The sequence below is a fragment of the Sphaerodactylus townsendi genome, linkage group LG12 (genome assembly GCF_021028975.2).
Source record: "Sphaerodactylus townsendi isolate TG3544 linkage group LG12, MPM_Stown_v2.3, whole genome shotgun sequence".
NCBI lineage: Eukaryota > Metazoa > Chordata > Lepidosauria > Squamata > Sphaerodactylidae > Sphaerodactylus > Sphaerodactylus townsendi.
Window position 1 is genome coordinate 611,246 of NC_059436.1, and position 24,816 is coordinate 636,061.

General features: G+C 45.4%; 1 protein-coding gene across 5 annotated transcripts in view; it reads right to left on the reverse strand.

Moving 5' to 3' along the window:
- Positions 1–8,913: 8,913 nt before the first annotated feature.
- LOC125441675 (phytanoyl-CoA 2-hydroxylase interacting protein) overlaps positions 8,914–24,816 on the reverse strand; it is a 39,722-nt gene continuing 23,819 nt past the window's right edge. For all 5 annotated transcript variants that reach the window (XM_048512429.1, XM_048512430.1, XM_048512431.1 and 2 more), the window contains 3 exons: positions 19,157–19,331; positions 17,854–17,971; positions 8,914–17,414 (listed from right to left, as the gene is read on the reverse strand). In XM_048512429.1, the coding sequence (XP_048368386.1) occupies positions 16,880–17,414; positions 17,854–17,971; positions 19,157–19,331 (828 nt within the window). In that variant the 3' untranslated portion in view covers positions 8,914–16,879. The remainder of the gene's footprint in view (positions 17,415–17,853; positions 17,972–19,156; positions 19,332–24,816) is intronic.

The window sequence follows — 24,816 nt, forward strand, 5'->3', positions numbered from 1 at the left end:
CTTCAATTCGAAATGAGTCCTTGGTGTTTTTTGACTAAAAAAACATTTTGATACTATCAACCACCTTTGTTCTCATACCATGGATCATTCTTTTCTTTCTTCTCCCCCCTTCTTATAATGAATGGATTCAATTGCTAGTTTTTGGAAGCCGTTTGAAAGCCACACACATTTAAGGCTCCAATAGAAAATATTAATCAGTATGATAATACACGATAACGGAAATAACCTAGGCAGGGGAATTGAGGATGGTGCTCTCTGCCACATCCCGAAGTTGCACCAACGTTACTGTGATATCTTCACTGCATGGAGCCAAGTCTGTTCCAAGGTGGTCTTTGTGGCTTCTACAGCAACTGGACAAATCTCCTAAAATGTTTGTAAAATATTTTCAATCCCCCTCCCTTTGTTCATATACTCACTTACCTCGAAACAATTCCTGCCTGCCGTTACATCATTTTTCCTTTTTTTCTTTTTGAGTGTTGAATCACTGCTTCAATGCTTCACAGCTTCCTCATATACTCCTCATATACTTGATGTTTCAAAGATTGCCCCTCCAAAAATGAAAGAACAAACAGAGAAATGCTGCAGATAAACAGGCTAGGGGGAACTGAGCGAGCTCAGAAGATGGCGCTGAGGGTGAAGTTCAGGGAAGCAGAGAAATGTGGCAAACTTCATCAATAGATCTCACAGCCCCTGAGGATGTATTGGCTGATTACGCATGGTGAGGTTCCCATGACTTCAAAAAGAATTGGCCATAGCGTGTGTTTTGGGGCACATTCGGCATTATTACCCACCACCCTGTTTGCAGTGGGGCAGGTGTTACCCATTGGCTGGCTTTTTGTTTGCATCGGGGGGGGGGGGATGTTCCACAAGTCCTCTATCATGCATACGTGCTTTAATTTTTAATATAATTTTTAATTATCTTATCGATATATCAATATAAAAAAAGACTATTAAATAAAAGTCTTGAATACAGCATCTGTACATTTTGCCCGAACACTGATTGTCTTTTATTCGCCTCCATTAGTAAACATCTCCTAGCTGAAAGCAATAAATAGACCTGTTGGTGAAGTTACCAAAAACTCCTGTGTGCTGGCTACACAGCAACACAGAGGAGTGAACTAGAAGCAGGATAGGTAAGCTCACTCCTACACACCATGTATCAGATAAAGAGGCACCCTCCAAATCATCAGTCATTCTTCTCCTGTGTTTTACCTTGTCACTTAGAGTTGCCATCCCTCCGCGGCTCCTAGAAATCCCCCCAGAATTACAACGGATCTCCAGACTACAGAGGTCAGTTCTCCTAGAGCAGTGGTGGCGAACCTATGGCACGGGTGCCAGAGGTGGCACTCAGAGCTCTCTCTGTGGGCACGGCTGCAAACAGAGTCACCCCCCCCCCCAATAATGGTTTACCACACATCTACCTTTAGCTGGCTCACGCTGGACTCGATTATTAGCATTTCAAACCTAAGACCTAGTTTTTGGGAAGCAATGTCGGGTAGAACTGTTAAACGCTGTTAAACCCCACTGATTTTCATCACCGTAAGAACTAAAGCACCCATCCTTCACCTGGGAGGGTAAAGCTCGGTTGCTGGCAATCAGGCTTTGCTCCTGAGTAAAACCTCTCTCATGTGCTCGTGATTCACCACGTTGCCAGTAGTTGCACTGCTGCTTCGTAAAGCTAAAGCCATCGACTACCACCAAAGCTTACTCCTGGAGTAACTTGCTTACACCTCGGAGCAAAACCATTTTTTTCTAAAACTAAAACCTCAGTATTCCAGGTTAAATTGCTGCATTTCAAGCACTTTTGCGATAAATAAGTGGATTTTGGGTTGCAATTTGGGCACTCGGTCTCGAAAAGGTTCGCCATCACTGTCCTAGAGAAATGGCTGCTTTGGAGGATGGGATGCATGGCATTATACCCTGCTGAGGACCCTCCCCTCCCCAAACCCTGCCCTCTCCAGTCTCTCTCCCTACACCTGAATCTCTAGGGATTAATTAAACCAGAGCCAGCAGCCTTAGATGGTACCTATTGATTTATGGCTATTGTGCTGCTATTAAGGGCACAGGCACACTGCCAGGGGAATAGTTTGCAACTACTGTTTCTCCCCTCCCCAAATCACACCCTCTACAGGCTTCACACACACACACACCTCAAATCTCCAAGAATTTCCCAAGCTAGAGCTGGCAACCCAACCCAAACTCATGAGGCTGACCAGACATGAGTTTTAAACCTTGAGACTGAGGCAATACCCAGACCTTTGCTAGGGTGGATGGACACATTGCTCAGCAACTCCTATTGCTGGAAGACACATTTGGAGAGGCTGGCAGAGGAAAGCCTGCCAACCTCCAGGTAGGGCCTGGACATCTCCTGGAATTACAGCTGATATCCAGATGAGATCAGTTCCTGCGAAGAAAACAGCTGCTTTGGAGGATGGACTGTATGGCATTATGCCCCACTGAGGCTGCTCCTCAGGTGCTACCCATAAAATCTCCAGAAAGTCCCCAATCCAGAGATGACAACCGTAAGTGCATGTCCTACCTTTCTATTTTTCTGAAAGGGAGGTCCTCTGAGGCTTATTCCAAAGCATTCCAGGAGCTGGTTGCTAGGCAACCACTTGTATTTGTTTCCCAAGTATGGAAGCTAACTCAGGTCCTGGCCTGTGCTTGGCAGCAGGTGTGATGTACATAGGCAACTTCTTTAATTGATCTTGTCCTAGTACGTTTAACAGCAGCTTGACACAAAGTAATAAATAGGTGAAGCACTTCCTGGCCTGGAGATGTTGTAGGAAAATGTTCTTCACATGCTCCTTGCCATTTAAACACAGAGGAACAATACAGACAACAAAGGAGTTTTTAAAAATCCTGCTCTGGTAACTCTTGTAACACACTCCAAGTGTGTCATTAAATCCCAGCAGTCATCTGTAATCCACTGGAGTTAATCTTGGATGACCCTCTTTAGTTAATGAGGGAGATTTGAGACTCAAGTGGAAGTGGATAGTTTCTGTCCTGGGTTAACTCCTGAAGCCCTCTAGTGTTGCAAACTGTAAAGACACTCAGCCTATACAGAAAATTACACTAGTTGATTCCAGACCAAATCCCAGATATGGACCCGTGTGTGGAAAGGGAACAGCTGAAGCTTTTTTATGGCACAGAGATAAATAACATCATATTCGGCCTTTGTTAAGGGGGCAGGACATTTTTTTATCCACAATGTTGGAAAACTCTACTAGTTGAATAAATAACCTCCCAAACATCCTAATATTAACAGCCATGCTTAGGTCCGGCAAACTAAGCGCCACGGTTTCCTTTATTGAGTCAATCCACTTCATGTTGGATCTTCGTCTTTTCCTGCAACCTTCAACTTTTTCTAACATTACTGTCTTTCCCAGTGACTCTTGTCTTCTCATAATGTGACCAAAGTATGATAGCCTCAGTTGATCATTTTAGCTTCTATAGAGAGTTTAGCCTTGATCTGATGTAGAACCCATTGGTTTGGGGTTTTTTTTTTGGTGGTCCACAGTATCAGTAAAACTCTCCTCTAACACCATATTTCAAATGAATCAACTTTCTTCCTGTCAGGTTTCCTCATGGTCTAGCTTACAAACCCAATATAGTATTTGTATAGTATAGTAATATAGCATAGTAATATAGTATTTGATGCATGGTAGAGGTGAAGAAAAGACAATCAGTTTTCGGGCAAAGTATACAGATGCCATATTCAAGACTTTTATTTAATAACTCGCCTTTTTTATATTAATACTATGACTCTCCTGCCCTTTCTGTGTTTCTGGTGTGACCTCTGGTACTGTATAAATGACCTTCACTTACCTGAATCTTTTTTCCTGATTGACCGTATGAGTAGTGCAGAATGTTTTGCATGGCTCTGCTGAAGAGTAGTTTGCCAAACCATTGCGCTCAGTACTGAGGACTGGTTCTCCAAACAGCCAACTGAGACAAGCCCCTGAGGAGCTGGCAATGCAGTGAGGGCTGGCAATCTGGGAGGAAAAAATAGGCATTTCTGGATCCAATCGTTTCCTCCCAGACCTGTGCAGCATCAGTCAGATCCAAGAAAAGCCTCTGAGATGTTGGTAGCACTGCTCTGGCTCAACTTGCTTCTGTGGTGTCCAGCAATATACTGTCGTTGTCTTCCTTGGTCCCCTTTGTTTTCTGGCACACCAACAACTTCACAGGTGGACATTGTAATGGGGTGCGGGAGGGCATTTATGCCAAGAAGGTTGCCTACCCTAATGTATAGAGCTGAACTGAGTGCTACATGTAGAGTAAAATGCTCTGCTATGCTTCTGTTCGGCGGGTGTGCCTGGAGTTGCTTTGCTCTGCTATATGTTGTTCACCATTAACATGGCCAAATCAGGAACAAAGATTTAAGTAAGTGAATTCCGTGCAAGCATTAGAGGTACTCTTTAAAATTCCCTTGGAATTGCTTGTCATCGCCTCCGCCTCCAGGGCAGGGCAACTTTGGGGTTTGCTGACTGACAAGGAACACGTGGTTGGAGGCAACCCCTTTCCACAAAGGATGTTGAGGTTTTGCTTGCTGTTAAGGAGTATTGGTGAGGATAAAGGTATTTTGGAAAGGATGTAGAAAACCCGTTGCCATGTAAAGTGCTGTGCTGAGCAGCCTCATCATGGCTTTCATTACAAACATTTTTTTAAAAATGTGTACGAAGAAAGATATCCTAAGTTGCACTCTTCCGATCATGCCGCAAAATCCCTTGAGATAACCCTCAGAATTAATTCCAGATAATTAATTGTTGTTGCTTAGTAACTTGTTACATCTCTCTTCGTGTAACCTAGATGTGGGTGAAGGAAAGCTGTCAGGGGCTGCTTCGCATGTGGGAACAACAGTGGCAGTCGGTTTAAAGTGAGATGAAGGATCGGGTTGAGGAGGTGCCTTCTGAGCCAATGACAATGGTGAAATGACAGAAAAACCTGCTAAATATTGTGACTACTGAGGATTGCTTCACACATTCTGTAGACACCTAAAGATTTTTATGTGTGAATATAGCAGCTGCTTGTATTTCAATTTTATTTCCTTGTTTTCTAAAGCCACCTGCCACCTTTTGATCTAGTAACCCCATAATATAGTTTACAACAGGGGTCCCCAAACTTTTTAAACAGGGGGCCAGTTCACTGTCCCTCAGACTGTTGGAGGGCCGGACTACAAAAAAATATGAACAAATTCTGATGCACAAATGATTGTAAAATGTTTGATTTTACCTTTCAGCCCTTCTGTCATGGTCTATTTTTAGAACAGTGACCAAAGTATGTCAAGTACAGGGTGGGCTCCAAATATTTTTGGGGAGGCTGTGGAATACCTTCCCCTGTAAAAAAAAAAAAAAGCAGAACTTTCCCAATGAAACATTCCATCTAACCCAGGATCAGTGCATCTTCCTGCTCTCTTTTCCTCCCCTAGCAGCTGCCAGCGAAAGCAATTAGGCCAGCCTGGCTGATGCCAATGGGGAGGAGGGCGGAACAGAAAGCTCCAGAGCAACACATGGAGAAGCTGAGAGGAAGGGGCATGTATGCAGGTTGCCATTACGTAAGGTTTCCAACTCTGGGTCAGAAAATTCATGGAGATTTCAGTGCCATCATGTAACTGCAATCAACGTCCGTTGGGGCCGGTTCCTCCTCTCCCTCGAGCCCCCACTGCACATGAATGGAGCAATCGCCGCCATGCCTGGCGGGCCGGATAAATGCCTTCAGGGGGCCACATTTGGCCCCCGGGCCGTAGTTTGGGGACCCCTGGTTTACAATGAGTACACCTAAAATAGATTCCCCACAGCACAAAAAAAAGCCATTCTTCTCCAAATGCCTTATTAAACAGACAGCTTTAGATTGTGTGCCTAAATACTAGGAATGAAGGAACCTGATGGAACTTCTTAGCAAAGGAGTTCCAAAGACCAGGTGCCATCAATGAAAAAGCCCTGTCCTCATTATCAACAGCTTAGGTCATAATAGTAGGGTGCTCAAAGCACAAACTATTAATCTGAGCACACAGAAAAAGGTTTTCTTGAGGTAGATCTAGAAGCATAGTTTTCCATAGGAAGGAATGTTATTTATTGTATTGATTGGAAGTATTTTATTTATTACCAGGGAACCAGGATTTGCCACAGTTCCTGGTCAAGTAATTATTTATTGTCTGTTTTGCAATGTGTGAAGCAGTGCACAAGATAAAAAAATAAACAAGTACCATTTGGGTGCTGTGTGGTTTCCGGGCTGTATGGCCGTGTTCTAGCAGCATTCTCTCCTGACGTTTCACCTGCATCTGTGGCTGGCATCTTCAGAGGATCCTCTGAAGATGCCAGCCACAGATGCAGGCGAAACGTCAGGAGAGAATGCTGCTAGAACACGGCCATACAGCCCGGAAACCACACAGCACCCAAGTGATTCCGGCCGTGAAAGCCTTTGACAATACATTGAACAAGTACCATTGTTTTTTCCTAGATATCTACACATTTCTTATAGACTGTTGGTCAGGGAGAGGCTTATGTTCTCGGTCCCACTCTCCAGAAGCTACTGCACATATCTGCTTAGATTGCAGCTGGTGAATAATGTATACAAAAACTGTGCACACTGCCACAGGTTATCTTTCATTTATTATCCCACCAGAGACAAGGATGAACGGGCAAGTTTTTCATTTATTTTTGTGTACTTAATGCTTAATATTCCAAGTGGGGTGCTAATGACACAGAGCATGTTGAGTAATTGCACGCTGGTTGCCATTTAGTCAAGATCTTGTTATAAATTTTTCTCTCTGCGCTGCTTGTCTGATTCGCTCTGTGTGTAAGGGGAGTATGCATAGCAACAACAACTTTTCAAAGGATAAGAATAGCATCTGCAGGGGCGTGCATTTCAGGGTTGCAAAGGCTGGAGATGTAAATTGCCCGCATTGCCAAGGTTCTGACCTGTCAAAGTTCTGCATCCTCCTCCTCCATTCTTGCCCAATGCCTCACACAGTTCACCAAGTATGTTTCAGACATGTGCCAAGCTTCAGCATGTTAATTGCCAGGTATCTTTCCTCACTGTGACTAACTTTGATATGCAGCATTTCAGATGACTAATTTTTTTCCGCACACACACAAAAATCTCATCACGTTGACGAAATCGTGGCCATTTAAATTATAACATCTCTCTGTGTCACAGATAGATGGTAAAAGAGAGAAACATCCTTTGCCTTCTGGCTGTGCCTCATGTCTGAGCTTTGGATGTGGGCCCAGATGGGCCTTTAGCCAAGCTGAGAAATCTTAGCTGTTGCACCCATCTAAACCCATTCACTTCAACAGATATACCCTGTTTCCCCTAATATAAGACATCCCCGAAAAATAAGACATGGTAGAGGTTTTGCTGAAGTGCGAAATATAAGGCATCCCCCGAAAGTAAGACATAGCAAAGTTTTTGTTTGGAAGCATGCCCGACGAACAGAACACAGGAAAAATAAGACATCCCCTGAAAATAAGATATAGCATATCTTTGGGAGCAAAAATTAATACAAGACACTGTCTTATATTCGGGGAAACACGGTAGAAGAGTGTTCCTCGGCCTAGGATTTCAACTCTCTTGGTCCAAATAAAGGCTTGACCTGCTGAAGACTTTTTGGGACGTCTGGTGGAGAATCCATTTGATGCTTCTCTTCATTACTGTGAGGGTTTCTGTTGTGGCACAGACTTTCTTGCAGTGACCTTAAGCTTGCCTCCGTGCCAACTCGGTGCATGTGATTAATTCAAGGATTTGTTATCATCGTCATCTTTTCTTGGCAGTCAGAATGTATTGACCAGATAAGGCAGAGACAAATTCCCCAAACTGTTCTTGTTATTTTTTTCTTGTTATTGATTTAGTCATCAGAAATGTTCCTGAAAAACTTCCTACTAAGCTGATGTGGGTGAAACTCAGTGGGGTTTGGCATTTGGGAAAAAGAACAAGCTTAAGTGTCAATTTATTTTAAGTTATTGTCAGTGGTTGAGGTAACAGAACCCTAATAATTACAATAATATTTTTAAGGCAGCTACCATTGCTAATTAACATGAGGCTGGATCAGAGGTGTCCAACTCTGGCGCTTCAGATGTTTGTGGACTACAATTCCCATCAGCCCCTGCTGGCATGGCCAAGTAGCAGGGGCTGGTGGGAACTGTAGTCCACAAACATCTGAAGCGCCAAAATTGGACACCCCTGGGCTAGATGGAGTTTGTACCTTCATTTTGTATTCAGAGAACCAAATAGGAAACTGTAGCTCAAACTCCAAGGCAGTGGTCAAAGCACATGGAAATACATGCATTAAGAGGCAGACATTCTGTTTCCCTTCCCAAGCCAAACCTGTGCATATCTAAGGTACTATGTGCACAGGGTTTTCATACATATTATACCCCCAATGCACATAACACATGAATCAGCACCCTGGAAAAATGTAGAGTGGGCATATCTATAATGTGTGTGGGTTCACATGTGTACAACTAGACTGGAAGACATGTACAGCGGAGGAACTCACCCTTAAAAACCTCTAATTTGCAAAGGACTTTGAGGGTAGGTGAGCTTCCGATTACCCTCCCCATCTGCATTCATCAGTGGAAAAGGCGACAGGGTGGTTTTTCACCCCCTCTTCTCAGACTCCACATGTCATTCGTTGTGCTGGAACCTCAAATGCTTTAGCAGTCAAACCCTCTTTATTATTTGGCTGAAGGAGAGCAAAACGACTGAGGATGGTTGTCCTTAGCATTATTCCATCAAAGACAGTGCTTATGCAAAAGAAAACCAATCCCAGGATAACTCACACTGCAAGGCACCCAAAAAGGGGCCTGAGCAGTTAATACTCTGCTACATAACCGAAAATCTGTTGGAGGCAAAGACTCGCATCTTAGGATTTCCTGCGAAGATGTTGTGAGACAAACAGAAGCAGCTAGACACGGTTCTTAGTTTATTGAGACACACTGTAAGCACAACACAGTTTTTGCTTAAGATATTGTTTTACAGAGTGCATCATACATACAGTCTGGAAAAGCACCACTTGGGGCAAGAGATGCTGCTCAGGCTGGTGCATGAGAGCCATGCTGAAATTCTCAGCTACATGACATGCAAGGCTTTGTAGGAGGAGACTCGGAACAAGCAGCCACTTGCTTGAGGTTCCCTTGCTTGATGCTGCATCCGGAAAGGCAAGGTGTCCTTGTCCTACAACTCACCACACTTTTACTTGGTAGACTCTGATCAGAGACTGAAGGTTAGGCTGAATTTCAGACCGAATCTGCAGCCTCTGGCCCCTCCTGGAAAGCCTGCATCTGCTAAACCATGGTTCTCAAACTCTCTGTGTCCAGGAAACTCAGCTACTGAGGAAACTTTGCATATCTACCAATAACCTGAAGTGCCTTGGAGACAATTCTGGGGTATATGATAGAGCATACACCTTGGGTCTTGCAGAGACCTAGCCCTGGCTCCCTGAGATCTGTCACCCCACATGCCCAGCCCTAAGGCTTACTCAGTCATATCCTGTAGCTACACACTGCAGGAGGCCAATTGTTAAACTCCCTCTCTATTACTTATCTTCTCAATTAAGGACCCTTCTTAAACTTGCAAAAAATCCCAAGGGGGTCCTTGGAACACAGTTTAAAACTGTGGCCTTTGTGATGCAGAAAACTGTGGCCTTTGTCATGTTCTCAAGATACCTATTTTTTTGGAATCTTCCTGAATCAATGTGGTTTCAAACTCACAATCACTTACATGAGTTGGGAACTGCAAATGTATTCATAAGGGGCATTTAGCGTGGATTAGTTAACCCTTAGCATGCCTTAGCCTTGCACTGTTTCTAACAAAGAAGGCAGCAAAAGTATTAGGTGGGGAGGAGACTACACTATTTCCACGATCTTACTCCCCCCCCCCACCCAGTTTACTCAATCTTGGGTGTGTTCACTATCACTAATGTGATTTCCCTTTCCCATACTCCACCCTTTGCACGTGTTTTGGAAGAGACAGCTGCCTTTTTGTCAGCTTTCACCCATCCTGTCATTTGAAGAAAAGATTAGTTACAGCAGGCTACTGGTTAACTCACTGACTGATGTGATCTCTAGAACACACCCCTTTGCAGTCACCCAAGATGTGGATCATACTATCCAATAATCCTTTTAGACTGTCAAGATTTTTGCTTCTGAAATGGATCTGCCAATTCAGTGGGGGAAATAAATTTGTCCTCTTCTGTACTGTCGAAGGCTTTCACGGCTGGATTCAACTGGTTGTTGTGGGTTTTCCAGACCTTATGACCATGGTCTGTTCGATCTTGTTCCTAATGTTTCGCCTGTTATCTGTGGCTGGCATCTTCAGTGGCGTATCACAGAAAGAAGATACACCTCTGAAGATGCCAGCCACAGATGCAGGCGAAATGTTAGAAACAAGATCTACCAGATCATGGCCACACAGCCCAGAATACCCACCATGACCAGTTGTCCTGTTCTGTCCACCTTAAAAAAAAAGATTGCTTCTCTGATCTTTTCCTTATCCCATCAAGGGGTATCCTTGTTCATTTTGTGTGAATAGAGTAACATGCATATTTTCCTGCTTTGATACACATGATTGGAAACCCACATTTTTATTACTGGTTTTCATGTGCTGGAGCTGGAAAGTGCACATTCTAACCTATTCACATAAAATGGTGCCATTACAAGTTGAAAATATTGCATACAGCATACTGTCCTGTTACACAAGATTAGCCCACTCGGATCTTAGTGTGCCTTGGTCTAAAGGCACTCGAGCCAGAGAGCTGATCATGAGTAAAGATGTTCCTGAGCTGTACCATTTCATTTTGCATGGGAAGCTTATGATGCTTGAATACCCCCACAGACACACCTGAAAGATTCCTAGACATGGATTAACATGTCAAGGAGAAAATTGACCCTTTTCTTCCTGGAATCTAGCCCTTTAGAAGGAAATTCCCAGGGGGCTATTGATGGTCAGAAGCAAGCTGAGCCAAGAGGTCCCTGGGTCACTGTGACTATAACAGCAGCTATAGGTTCATCCATTCAATAGTCAATCCTAGGTGATAACTCAGAGTGCCAGTATTGGGGGAACATCCTTTTGGAGACCCCCGCTGGCCATCAGTATTGGGGTCTGCTTCAGAAAGTATCTTACCCAGCTGCTGAAGGCCTAGAAGGGAGGGTGGCAACCTCTTGATGGTGGGCACAATCTTCCTGCCTCCTTGTGGCATGGTCAAAGAGAGCAGGTGACTTAGGCAAAATCTGTGGGATGCAAAATTCCTTGGGATGACTCTGCATCACAGTCGAGTTTACACCCATGGCCATTTTCACTGCAGTTTGGATTTAAGCAGAGCAGATCCTGTGGAATTACACAGGGACCACTCAGTTCAGTTTACATCTGAACATCTGGACCCACCAATGCTAATTACCTATGTGCCAAAAAATGAACAGGAAGGTATATAGGGAAAGCATTCAGTCATACACTCCCATTTGAAATGTAGTGGTACAGAGCAAGACTAACTCAGCCAAAAGACCAGTTGTTGACTTAACGCAAGTCCTATACTTTTGCCAACCTCTTCTCAGGAAAAAATACCAATTGTTTTGAGATACCTCTGCTTTCTGTACCCCTTCCTCTTTGCCATATCTTTATTTGTCTGTCTAAAAAGACTTTCTAACACCTTCCTGCTTATGTTTGCCTATAAAAATAAGCTCTCTTTCTCACAGGAAATGAAAGGGGAGAGGTTGCTTTCTGGCTCATACAGGAACGTGCAAATCCCCTGGCTCCTCCTGATATAATTCTTCTAGCATTCCTGTTCACTGAAAGCTGCTTAGAACCCAGTATCTAATGCAGCTCAGAGTTTCTTAGTGTGCATTCAAAGGCTGGGATTGTCAAGGGCAAGTGAAGTTGCTCTACCAACACGCAGCATTCCCACTGGCAAGTGGCCCTTTTTCAACAGGCAAGATTGCAATATGCAGTACAACTGAGAAGGAGGGGAATCAAAAGCGAGCATAGGGAAAAGGCAGAGTTCTTAGTACTCCATGCGAGCAGCATTCACGGCACAATACTGCTACGGCACACAGCAAACACTACACAGCTGGCTGCACTGAACATCTGGATGCTCGTACATTTCTGAAGGCTGCTGCAAATGAAAACATGTCTGCAGTTCTGAAAGCTAAGCCTTTAAAATGGAGACACCTCTAACTTTGATCCGTCGGCTGCCTCATCATCATAAAATGTGCTCCTCCTCAAGAGACCATACTTGGTGTGTCAGGACTGAGTTAAGATCACTGATATATCGTGGGGTCATTTCAAGCCAATGAATAGTAATGCAGAAATGTCCTCAAACTAATATACCTAGCAAACTGGAGTAGGCTTAGTGGTGGGATTCAGCAGGTTCGCACCACTTCAGCAGAACTGGTTGTTAAAATGGTGCTTGTAAACAACCAGTTGTTAAATTATTTGAATCCCACCACTGGGTAGGCTGTAGATATCTACCCACTGTCCGTACACAGGGCTTATGAATTTATTTCTGCTATCAGCAAAAGGGATTTTCACTTGTATTGTACTCTTAGGAAGAAGCAACTTGTATTTGTACGTCCTCAAGCTCTGGGAATGGCTACCAGATATTTCTTCCTTTAAGGATGGGGACTGTACAGAACACCACAGGTGTCCCTTCTTCCAAATACAGCCTGTCTCAGCACAACTACAGGGTATTATCTTGCTTTTGATTTGTTTCTGATGATTTAAGTATGAATGGCAATCTAAAAAGTGTTGGCCATTAAACAGTTATCTGACCATAGGAAATTAGTGGCCAACAATGCAGGTTGATGAAGTTGTTGGGTTGGACATGGAGTTGCCAACTCTGTGCTGAGAAATTCCTGGTGATTTGGAGGCAAAGCAGGGTTTGAGGAATGGCCTCAGTATGGTATAGTAGAGCAGCCATTTTCTCTTGTAGAACTGATCTCTGAAGTCCAGACATCAGTTATAACTCTGGGAGCTCTGCAGACCCCACTTTAGCAATCCTAGTTGGATATAAGGGACTCCTATCTGAGTGAAAACTTGAATGTGGATCTTGGCCAAGTCACTGTCTATCATCTCAGGGCTTCTGAGTGATTGACCATGTTTTCTAAGCCCCTACCCTTTGCCCTTGCTGTATAGATCTATATGCAGAGGGACTAAAGCTTAGTGGTTAGAGCACCTGTTTTGTGCACAGAAGCTCTCAAGCCTATTCGGCAGTTAAAAGGATAAGAGCGTACCTTAAGGACTAACAAAATTTACTTCACCACTACTTTTCATGAGTTAGAGGTCACTGCCTAAAATGCATCTGGTTAGCGTTAGCCTTTAAGGTGCTGCCCTGCTCCTGTGTGTTTTTGCTACAACAGGTCAACATGGTTGTCCATGTGCAGTTAAAAAGGATAGTAAATGTTAAGAAAGATCTTCCTGTGCTCAAGACCTTGCAGAGCTTCTTTGGTTAGTACACGATATAGAAGCAGATGGACCAGTAGTCTGATTTGATATAAAATGGATTCCTGGGTTCAATCCCTGCATGGTTGCCACAGAATCTCTGCGAACTACAGAGGATTTGGAGCTTCATTCTGGAACATGCTATCATGCCAGGTTGGTCATATCACACCTTCCTTTTGCCCCATTCAGAGAGCCATAGATGCACTGACCGCATTCAGATGTCACGTGAAAGCAATATGGACGTAAATCTAGTTGGTTGCCAGAGCATGTGTGTATGTGCCTCCCCCTCTTTTCTCACACGGAGCTTAATGAAGGTATCTCATTAGAAACCAGCTTTGGCCACTCAGAGCAAATGAATGCAGGAGCACAGGTTAACTGGAGGGAGCAACTCCCCTTCCCCTCCACAGATTATAAGAAGCTATGCACCTCCAGTCAATAGGGCTGATTCCCACCTCAGGAAATTGTTTTTAGGATTGCACTGTACATCAAGATTAACTGGATTTTTAAAACAAATTCTGGTTAACCTGTGTGTCTGTAGTCCTACATGGTGGGTAACTGGAACCAGGGAGCAATCCTAAGCAGGTCTACTCAGAAGAAGAGTTGGTATACCCTCCTTTTTCTTCTACCTTTAAGGAATCTCAAAGCATCTGCTAACAGCCCTCTCTGCTGCTCCGCACAACTTTTGAGGTCGCTGGAGCGGAGAGAATTAAGAGAGAACTGTGACTAGCCCAAGGTCACCCAGCAGGCTTCATGTGGAGGAGTGGAGAATTAAACCCAGTTCACCAGATTATAGAGTCTGCCACTCTTAACCGCTATACCACATCACCCAATCACATGTTATTCAATGGGGCTTAGTTCCTGGAAAGTCCCTGTAGTATTACAGCCTTAGCTTCTAACAAGGATTCTCCATGTAAGGGGACATGGGATTGGGAGGGGAGGGGGGGAGTACATGCAAAGCCTGGCAAGAAGCCCACTTTGTGCAAGTATCAATTTAATAGTGGCTAAAAGTGGTGTCTTGAATGCAGCCATCGACATCTAGCGCTCTGTGATGGAATCTTTTATTCATCTGAATGGGCTTCAAAATTGCTTTTCTCAAGAGGGTGGAAAGCCCTTAATGTTTTCCATGAGGCTGCTACTCTGCGGGAAAAAATGGAATTTTTAAAGACTACAAGTAACACCTTCTGGCCCAATTAAGACAAGGTGGCAACCAATCCTCCTCTCCCCTGTAGCCACGTTCCCTTTGCCACAGACCGGCAGACGTGTCAGAAGGGGCTGTGTGCAGGCTGGTTTCCCTTGGGAGGTAAAATATTCCCAGACAGCAAAAGAATCCCCAAACAAACCAAAGCTCCTTGTAATGGAGGGAGGAGGGGACAGATGCTGAGAGCAGGTCTAGCCTGTCTCAGCAAAACAGGTTCTTCATGGCTGTGTGAAGTAATGGGCAGGTTCAGACTGAAAAGGAGCTGAGGAGCGGCCGAGTACAAATGGCAAACACCTTTTGGGCCACGCTGAGCTTCTCTTCTCCCTTCCCTTCTAGGCTTCGCTTAGCTACTGCTCCAGGCAGAGCAGGCTTCTGGTACAATCCAACAGAGAAAATCTGACCGTAGATTAGAAGTTTAAATTCAACCCAACCCCGCACCCCTTCTGCCACTGAATTGAAGTGTAGCCTTTTCAAATCGCTATCCCTTGGAGCCACACTAGACATTACAAGGGCAGACGTATGTAATAATCTCATTCTGGATGTTTTATTTATAAAAGCCAAAAAGCAGCCTTGAAGCTTGTAGTGGTGAGAATGTCAGGGGAGGCAACGGATGCTTAAGCTTTTTTCCTTGGGCTAGTTCCTATTCAGAACTGGCTCTCCTATCTGTTTTTCACCTGTTGGGCAAAGGATAAAGGTACCCATTTTCCTCCCACCACTGCAAAAGCAGCTTGGGGGTGTCATTCAGAGCAGGGAAAAAATGGCAAGAAAATGGCTAAACAACCCTTTCCTCCTTGTCTGGAGGTGGGGGAAAATATTATGCTTTGTCTCTATGTTCCACTTCTCAGTGCCCCAGAAGAAGAAGAGTTTGGATTTACCACGCTTTTCTCAACCGTAAGGAGTCTCAAAGCAGTTTACAAACTCCTTCCCTTCCTCTCTCTACAACAGGCACCATGGGAGGTAGGTGGAGCTGAATTCTGAGAGCACTGGGGCTAGCCTAAGGTCCCCCAGTAGGCTTCATGTGGAGGAGTAGGGAAAGAAACCTGGTTCACCACATTAGACTCCGCCACTCCTAAACACTACACCATGCAGGGAAACAGAGTAGAATCCATCCCCCCACATCCCCAAGAGGAGGCCACAGGCAGCCATACAGCATCTGCCCAGTTGGATTCTTCTGACAGCCCAGGCAAGGCTGGGCACTGCAGCAGAAGGTTTGAAAAGGGAAGATGGGCCCATCTGTCAACTACCACCCACCAGCATTCCAGCACTTGTCTAGAGTGCCAAGAGCCTGTTGAAACCTGTAGTCCCCCTCCTCGTTTTGTGTTTGAACAAAATAAATAGAGGATATGAAGTAAAAGGCTGTCACACCTTTAGGAAGCAAGAAGGAACAATATCTCCTGGGACATCTTCCTTCCTCTTGACCTTCTTTCCCTGCTAGGAGCCCCCTTTCCCAGCACAACACAATTGTGAAGGTCCCATTTGCAGTTTTTCTCAGTGCAGGCCACATAGTCATTCAGCGTGTCAAGCAACCTGGTTGAGCTGTTGCCATGCTAGCTGAACCTTAGAGCCCAGGGTCTTCCTGGGAGGAGGGAGGTTCTGCCTGACCCACCTTCCAGTCCACACCCAGTGAGCAGAGAAAGCTGTACATGAAGGGGAGAGGACAGCTGGGCCTGAGGAACATAGAGAGAATCTGTGGTTGGAGAAAAGGAAAGGCCAGAGGGAAGAGGACGAGAAGTAGAAAAGTCCTATTTAGGAAGCTGGAGCATTATCACACTGGCCAGAGCTTCCCAGTATTTGCTATGTGTGCAAAATGAAATGTCCATTTGGGTTTGAAAAGGGGAGGGAGGCCCATGGTGGCACAAAAAGTAAGAGGTCTTTCTTGATATAGGCAGCCCAGGAAATCTAGGGCTGGTTCTTCTTATACCTGACCCATTGGCAAGTTTTATTGATCTTACTGGAGGATCAGGCCCAACTGCCCTATCCTTACAAAGCTGCCCCAATCTCTCTCATTGGTTAAGGATCCTATTTACAATGGCTGAAAAAAACATGCAAAAGAGAGAGAGAGGGAGAGAGAGAGAGATGGTCAGTGGGATGTAGTGAAGGGCCTGCTTCTCCAGAACTGGTCTTTACTGGGAACCAGTTCCCATCTAACCATATCCATCGCCAAGGGTCTTAGGTTAATGAAGCTGTCTTCCGTACCAGAGGTGTGCTTTCTCGCTTCCCTCCCCAACCCCACCCACCCCACAGTCTCTAGCGCCCCACACTGATGTTGCACGTCTTGCAGCTGGGGTCCTTCTTAGCATCAGCTGTCGAAAGGCTCATGAGCTGATGGCCACAGATTTCTCCCAGAACTCCTAGGCTGAGATCAACCGGCTCAGTGTAGATGATCTCCAAGATGACATCCTGGGCGTGCTGATAGACGAGCTCACCGTCCTCCATGGAGCAGGTCAGGAACTTGTTGCATGAAATGTCTAACTGGGGCAGACGCTCCCGGCAGAAATGGTCTCCTGGAGAGCCTTTGGGCGCCAGGACCAGGATGACGTAGTGATAAGCAGTGTACATGCAGTAGAAGTCCGCAAAGTAGAGGTTGGTGTTGGGGTTAAAAAGCCGCTGGGCGGGGATCTGGAAGCGGTAGCGGCCATAAGGCGAGTCCTGTGGTGGCTGGCCCGTGTTGAATTCGGTGTTGCAGCTGAAAAAGATACCGTGCAGCATGCCGCTGGTGGGTGAGCCGTGACTGCCGCTGTTGTCCTTCAGGTATGGCTTCATGACGCTCCCACAGTGCATTCTAGCCAGAAGGAGAGATAGCTCATCATCAGCCATGGGAGGGATTATGAATAGGGCTCTGTTAGATGGAAATGGGTTTTCCCACTTCCATGGCTACATCTCCACCTGGGATTATCACCTCCAGTGGTAGTATTGCTTCAGGAGGATGGGTATAGCTGACTAATGCACAAGCAGGTGGGAGAATCTCTGACTCTGCCCTCAGTGTACCCCAGCATGACCATTTGGCACTGCCAAAGCCCCTAAGGCAAATACAGCCTTCCGGATGACACCATGTGCCTCCCTCACCTGGCAGAGATGCACTAACAGTATCTATGACAATGGAATTTAGCACCAAGCCATTTGGGCATCAGCACCTGGTGTCACTGCCCACTTCTCGCTTGCAGAGGCCCTGTGACAAAATAGTTGCTGCTGTGGACTTTTAGAGGTTTGAGGGCTCTTACCGGACATGCTGGAAATATTCCTTTGTGTGATTCCGATAAAAGACGGAGAACCTGAGCATCCTTCCTGCAATGAGTTCGGCTTTTTCCTGCAGCTGGGCCAAATGCTCCTTTGCATAATCTGCATGGGAAACAAGGGGCATGTGTCTTTCAGTGCAGCTTTCCTCTCTCTGGCTCTGCTCACCAGCCAGCCTCCCGCCTCCCCCACTCCACCTAGTTTCCACCTCTTCCTCTCCTTGCCTCCAGCAGCTCCCCTCCCGGTCACCTCCCCTTTTAGGTGCGGTGACACACCCTCCACCTCCTACTTGGCAGCTCTTGCTCCATCGCGAAATCTGGATATACTGCCTTTCAGCACCCCTCACCCTGTTCCCTTTCCCATCAGTCCTGGCCCTGCCTTAGCCAGCCCAAACAAGTGGTTTTTATCTCCATCGTTCCTAACCTCAAAACAGACAACACTCACAGGCGTCACCTTCCTTGCACTGGGCTTCTTGGATTGAGCAGAAAAGGCAGCGGCTGGCAAATATTTAAACAGCAGAAAGTGGAGTTGGTCACACAGGGCCACCAGGACTCATCTCTCACGAAACACTGCAGGGTGTGAGACTGTCACCCAGGAGAGAAGATGAACTAGGTCTCATAGCACTGGCTGTGACTATGCCACCCTGAAGCTCTAGGTCAGGGGTCTGCAACCTGCGGCTCTCCAGATGTTCATGGACTACAAATCCATCAGCCCCTGCCAGCATGGCCAATTATGCTCGGCAGGGTATCTCCCTCATTCTGCTTCAAAAGCAAGGCTGTACTGACTGCAAATAAGATAAAACAGATGCCAGTGTCTGAAGAGCAAAAGCTGTCATGACCCGCTCCCATGCACCCCACTTAGGTGGAACCATCTCTGCAGCCAGCAGAGACCATGGCTGTGTTGGACTGCAGTGGAGCCATGCAAAAAACTCCAAAAACCAGAGGTCTATGACAAAGTATAACTCTTGCATCTCCCTCTCTTGTATCTCCCACTCCCCCCTTGTTGCCGGCACACCAACATCTAAGTAGGTAGACATTGTGGAGGTTTTATTCAGAATTTGACCCCAAAATGTTGTCTGCTTCTGATATACAGGTTCAGTTTCCCCCAACCTTTTCCTAGTGAAGCAATAACAGCAGTGCAGCTTGTGCAAGAGGACTTCCTGGTCCATTGGTTAGAGATCTCTCTGTCTTCACCCCCACCCCAACCTTTACATGGCAAATATGTCCCCTAAATGGCAGGTATGCCACCTAAGTCTTGCTTCTTATCTGAGACCTTTTTCTGAATACTCACCTCCTGTACAAAATTCAACGGTTTCACTCCATCCAGACACAAGGTACTCTCCATCGCTCTGCTTTACAGCCGTTTGCACTGCCACACTGTACTCAGTCCTGGGACTCAGAAACCAGTGGCCCCTTACCGTCATGGGCAGGGCAACTGCCTTGGCTACCAGCTTGGTAGGAACATCCTGCAAAAGGAAAAGCCACATCTGTTGTCAGAGGTCTGATTTGTGGCAGGACTTCTGGGTTTCCTAGGTCAGGACTGAACTTGTTGCATCACTATCAATAGTGATGCAACACTATTGGAACCAAAGGAAGGGATAGTGAGTTGGAACTCTGTTGGAACCAAAGGAAGGGATAGTAAGTTGGAACTCTTTTCAGGATCCCTTCCTTTGGTTCCAACGTGAGTTGGAACTCCTTTCAAAGTTGGAACCAAAGGAAGGGATCCTGAAAAGACCAGGTGTGCATATCAATGGTCCCTCTTCCAACACTGGATTGTCTGGGGAGATAGACTTGTGACAGCGTCCCATCCTCAGGGAAGGCTATGCTTTTTAAAACTTTCATCTGGCCAGAAGACTTGATTCCTGTTTCTTTATTTTTTAATTTATCCTGCCCTTTCTCCAAGGAATTCAAAATGACTTGCATCATCTCCTGCTTACTGCACAATAGGACAGTCGTGTTTGCTTGAAGTAGAGAAGTCCAAAACGTTTCTCTTTGGGAAACCTTCCCCCACCAACCTATCTGCCTAAGAGATCTGCACAACTTTGGGATGCCAGATCATGGCACAAAATGCTGCAACGTATTCTAGAGCCCCATCATGACTCCTGCTTGACTCCTGCTTCCCAGGCCTGGTGGGCATCTGTGGCATCCTGCACAAACTGAGAGATGATCTGCAAGGGGCCATAGGTCAATTGTAGAGCAACTGCTTGATATTCAGATGGTCCCAGGTTCAAACCCCAGCATCTCCCGATAAAAGGTTCAGGCAACAGGTGATATCAAAGGCTTCAGTCTGAGACCTTGGAAAGCAACTGCCAGTCAGAGTAGAAAATGCTGGTCTTGATAGAACAATATATCGGACCTGCTGTAAGGCAGCTTCATGTGTGCAATTATTTTCTGTAGCTGTGCACTACATGGGAAAATCATGACTTTCTGCGAAACCTGTCTGCCATTAATGAGCTTCTCATTGAAGACCCCTTTAAAAGGTTCTGAAGAGCTCTAGGAGCCTTGGGGCAGTCTGAAAACCGCCTGTATTAAAGGAACTCCTGCAACACTTTTGGGGAATCTGAAACTATATCTATCATCTCCCAGCTCTTCCTGTGTAGTAGCATAACAGGGTGAGAATTCCCACATCAGTTGAAAGATCTGCCTTCCTTCCTCTCTGCACTACTTTGTAATTCTTACGCAGCAACCATGTGTGTCTCCTCTGTGGTTTTTTAATATAATCTCAGTGGTTTCTTTCAATCACAGTGCATTTTAGTTAAGCAAGTAATTCCAAAATGAATTGTTGTATGGTTATTGGTGTTTAATTCTGTTTAATTCTGGGGAAAGAATGTGTTTTTCAAAGGCATGAAAAAGAATTGTGCAGTGGGTGGGTGGGCTCAAATCATCTGGGAGAATGGAGACATTTTGCTTATCTGCTGTCAGTTTATTAATACCAATCTGATTGTGATTGTAAGAGACAGGAAGCCCCCCTGAGGCCCAGTTGGGCATTATCTGCATCACCGAGTGAAGTTGATTTTATAGACATTTGCACCTCTCTAGGGAACTGTGTGCTCCATGAGCTGGGGTGAAAGATCTCTAACAAAAAGTTATCAACATCATGACCACAGAATAGCTACCAGGATTTGGAAGGGGAAGGTTATGCTGTAATAGAAATCTCAGTGTATTGTCGAAGGCTTTCATGGCCGGAATCACTGGGGTGCTGTGTGGTTTCCGGGCTGTATAACCGTGTTCTAGCAGCATTCTCTCCTGACGTTCTAGCAGCATTCTCTCCTGACCAGATCCTCTGAAGATGCCAGCCACAGATGCAGGCGAAACGTCAGGAGAGAATGCTGCTGGAACACGGCCATGCAGCCCGGAAACCACACAGCACCCCAGAAATCTCAGTGCTGTAAAGGCACGTTAGTACTTTTACACCAGGAAAAGTCTCCATTTCCCCCAAAAAAGATTCCTAATGCTCTAAGGGGAGAGGGTCCCAAGAATTCTCTATTAGAGATTCCTAACTCCCTCTCTGAACGGCAGACTCCCTGGTGAAGTAAAATGACAAATAAGCCCCTTTAAGACGATGATGTAACTGTGCTTAAGGATTCACTGAGGTCACCTTAATCCTTACCTTTTCAACAGCAGAGATTAACTTCGAGGACAAAAAAAAGGCAATAAAACAGTCAGATCTTGTTCTCTGTAAAGGCCAGTTTATAAAGGTTGGGGCTGACAACCAGTTACTTGGAGGGGCGCTCTGTGCTTTGACATGCAACTGGCACTTTTAAAATGCATCTATGTGAAAATGTATGCCTGGTGGGCATTATTGCAGTGGAAGGTGAGTGGGTAGAGAGGCAAAGGAAGCAAGCAAGACTCATCGAGGTTCTTGTTCTTGAATGAATCTGCACATACAGAAAAATGCCTGAGACATTTGAAGAGCATTTGAAGTCATTATTTTTGTGCGTGCGTGCGTGCGTGCGTGCGTGCGTGCGTGCGTGCGTGCGTGCGTGCGTGTTCTGCATGTATGGTAAGCATGTAGGCCCATCATGGAGTCAAACTAGACTTGTTCGTGCTGTATGAGGTGTGAAATTCATGTGCAGTCATGCATGTTTCCACGAAGTCAAGACGGCAGTGTGTGTGGGGTGTCCCTTTTTTCTGAACAAAAAGCCGAGGATGCAGACCTGCCCCCACCTGCCCCCTCACCCACCCTGTTGTGGTCTGGGGTTTTCGGCACTTTTCTTCCAACTCACTGCACTATTAGGAGTGATGGGAGCATGGCTGTCAGAGACTGAGTATCTATTTTGTGTGCAGAAGGTCCCTGGAATCTCCATTTAAAGGATCTTGGGTAAAAAGTGACAGGAAGGACCTTTCGGTCCCCAGCAAAGGGAAGCAATACAGGAATAAAGTGGGTTCATGATTCACATGAGTTAGGATAGAAGAAAAATGCTCAAGGAACTGAGAACACCACTAGGAAGAAGGGGAAGAGGAAGGGTTCAGTTGCCCTTACTCACACATTCCATTATATTAAAAATGGATCCCTCTACCCCATGCCTTAGACATGACCGGATGGACCATGTATATAAATACACATGGTCCCTTCTAGGACTGCCAGGTCCTCCCCGGTCATTGGTGGGGGATGGGGGGTAGGGTTGCTTGATTCAGGTGGGAAAATTCCTGGAGATTTGTGGGATAGAGCCTGAGGAGGATAAAAACCCCAGTGGGGTACGACACCACAGAGTCTATCCACCAAAGCATCTATTTTCTCTAGGGAATCTGATCACTGTAATCTGAAGTTGAACTGTATTCCCAAATCCCACCTGGCATCCCTGTCCCATCAAGTTTAGCCTGGCCTTTGGGGACATAATGAAGATAACTTCAGGAGACAGTGTGGGGAAATTTTGTATATATGATTATCAAACCCCCTTTCTGTCAGTCGCAATGCTTATTTTCTCATGAAGGGCAATGCAGAATTGCCCATCATGTAACCTTGTTGCTTTGGTGCTGAGTCTAACATCCTCACTTTCTGAAAAATATTTTTGGGAAGCTGAATTTGGAAATACAAACACACATGAAGCTGCCTTATATTAAGTCAGACTGGTCTGGCTAGGTCAATATCGTCAACTTTGAGACCCAGCACCTTCCAGAGGCAGAGCAAGGGGAAAATGTGCCCAGGGTGGGCGTGGGCCCTGCGCCCCTGCCTTGCCCCAGAGCACCCCCGCCACAGCCCAGCCATGGCTCTGCCTGGGGCATTGCCACCCCGCCAGGTGGGCGCTACACCACTGGCACCTTGGTATAGTTAAAGATCTTTCACATCACCTGCTACCTAATACTTTTAACTGGAGATGCCAGGAATTGAGTCTGGGACTTTGTTTGCCAGGCAGGTGCTCTGTCATTGAGCCAGATCCCCACTCCTACATGGCAGAAAACCAAGCAACACTGTCATTGGCATCACACGGGATGACCTTTTCCCGCAAAAGGTACTGGAATATAGATTGCCAGTCTTATTTTTGAAGCTGGCTGAAGCTGCTATGGTATGTTTTTGGTTTGTGGGATACACGCTGCTTTTAAAAATAGCCTGGGCAGCTGCCAGGATGCCTGTTTGTTTGCTGTCTTTTATGGGCATATTTTCAAATAATCAGATATTAAAGTCAGGTCACAAGTTTCCAGTACTCTCACTCTGCAACAGAACTGATAGGTGAAATGCTATTCCCTCTCAGCCGGTTTTTGTAACTCAGGGAAGTGAGTTTTGTTGATCTGTGATATTTAAAGGTCAATATTAAGGCTGTTACCTGATTCATATGATTTTTTTTATCGAGGTCACCCTGAGCCCTTTTGGAACAATGAGGAAAACAAATAAAATAAAATAAATGTTTTTAGTTAGTGCCTGACTTTCTCCTGAGTGTGAGAGAAGGGGAGGCTGCCTTCTCTGAAACGGCACCTGCCATCATTATGCAAAAAACTTTTATTAATTAATGTTAAAAATATGCTGCCTGATTAATGAGGAGCCTCTTTTTATGAAAGAATTGTTCCAGCTATCCCCTCTGTCCCACCTGCTCTTCAAAGTCCTTGCTGATTAATGCAAGGTGAAGGGCCAAACCAGATACAACAACAGTAGGCACATTTCTGCTGTACACATATGCAATACTGGATAAGTGAATACATGTTAACATCAAAAGGGTCCTATGAGAGAGGGAAGCCAAACCCTCCACCCCCGTGCCTCGTTATTCATTATCCTGGCACTTTCCTTCCAGTTTGACTCATTTCTGATTCTTCTAGCCAAACTGGGGAGAAAATGCTTGACCATCTAGCCACCCGAAGTAAGGAGAGGAGGGTATGAGGATTCACTCCCCTCAATCATTTCATGGATGCATACATAAATGAGCAACAAATATGACTGCCACCATCATATCTTGTTTAGCCTTAAAGTCTAAATTCAGTTATTTCTCCATCTGATGCCCTCTGATGTGTTTCCTGATAACCACTTCCTTCTTCCCAAAGCAAAAAACTAATCTTGGCTTTCCTGTACCTCACTGAGCAGAAGATGGAGTCAGACCAGGATGTGATATAATTTTTGAGTTACACTCTAGGAATTTCCCCATATCTCTACGGTTCTTACTAGAGATTTGGAGATTCCTAGAGCATTGTTCAGAACTGACATAGTTTCCAAGTATGAGGTGACTCTCCCAGGTCCTCCCCCAGAAATCCTTTGTGGCCAGTCCTAATGAGGCTGTACCAACCATACAAGTTGAGACTCATATGATTGAATACTACTACATAGAAAAATGCTAAATAGAAAAATGCCCTCATAGAAAACTGGCATATTAGAAAAGGAGGGTTCTAGCCTAAAATGCTAGTTTGCTATGAATAAGGATTTTTTTTTTTTGTTTAGAGGAGTAATCCATCAGGTGAGCTCCCCTCCCGCACACATACTCAGAAGTAGTGCAGTCCGTATGCAGGTTAAGTTTGGGAAGAATA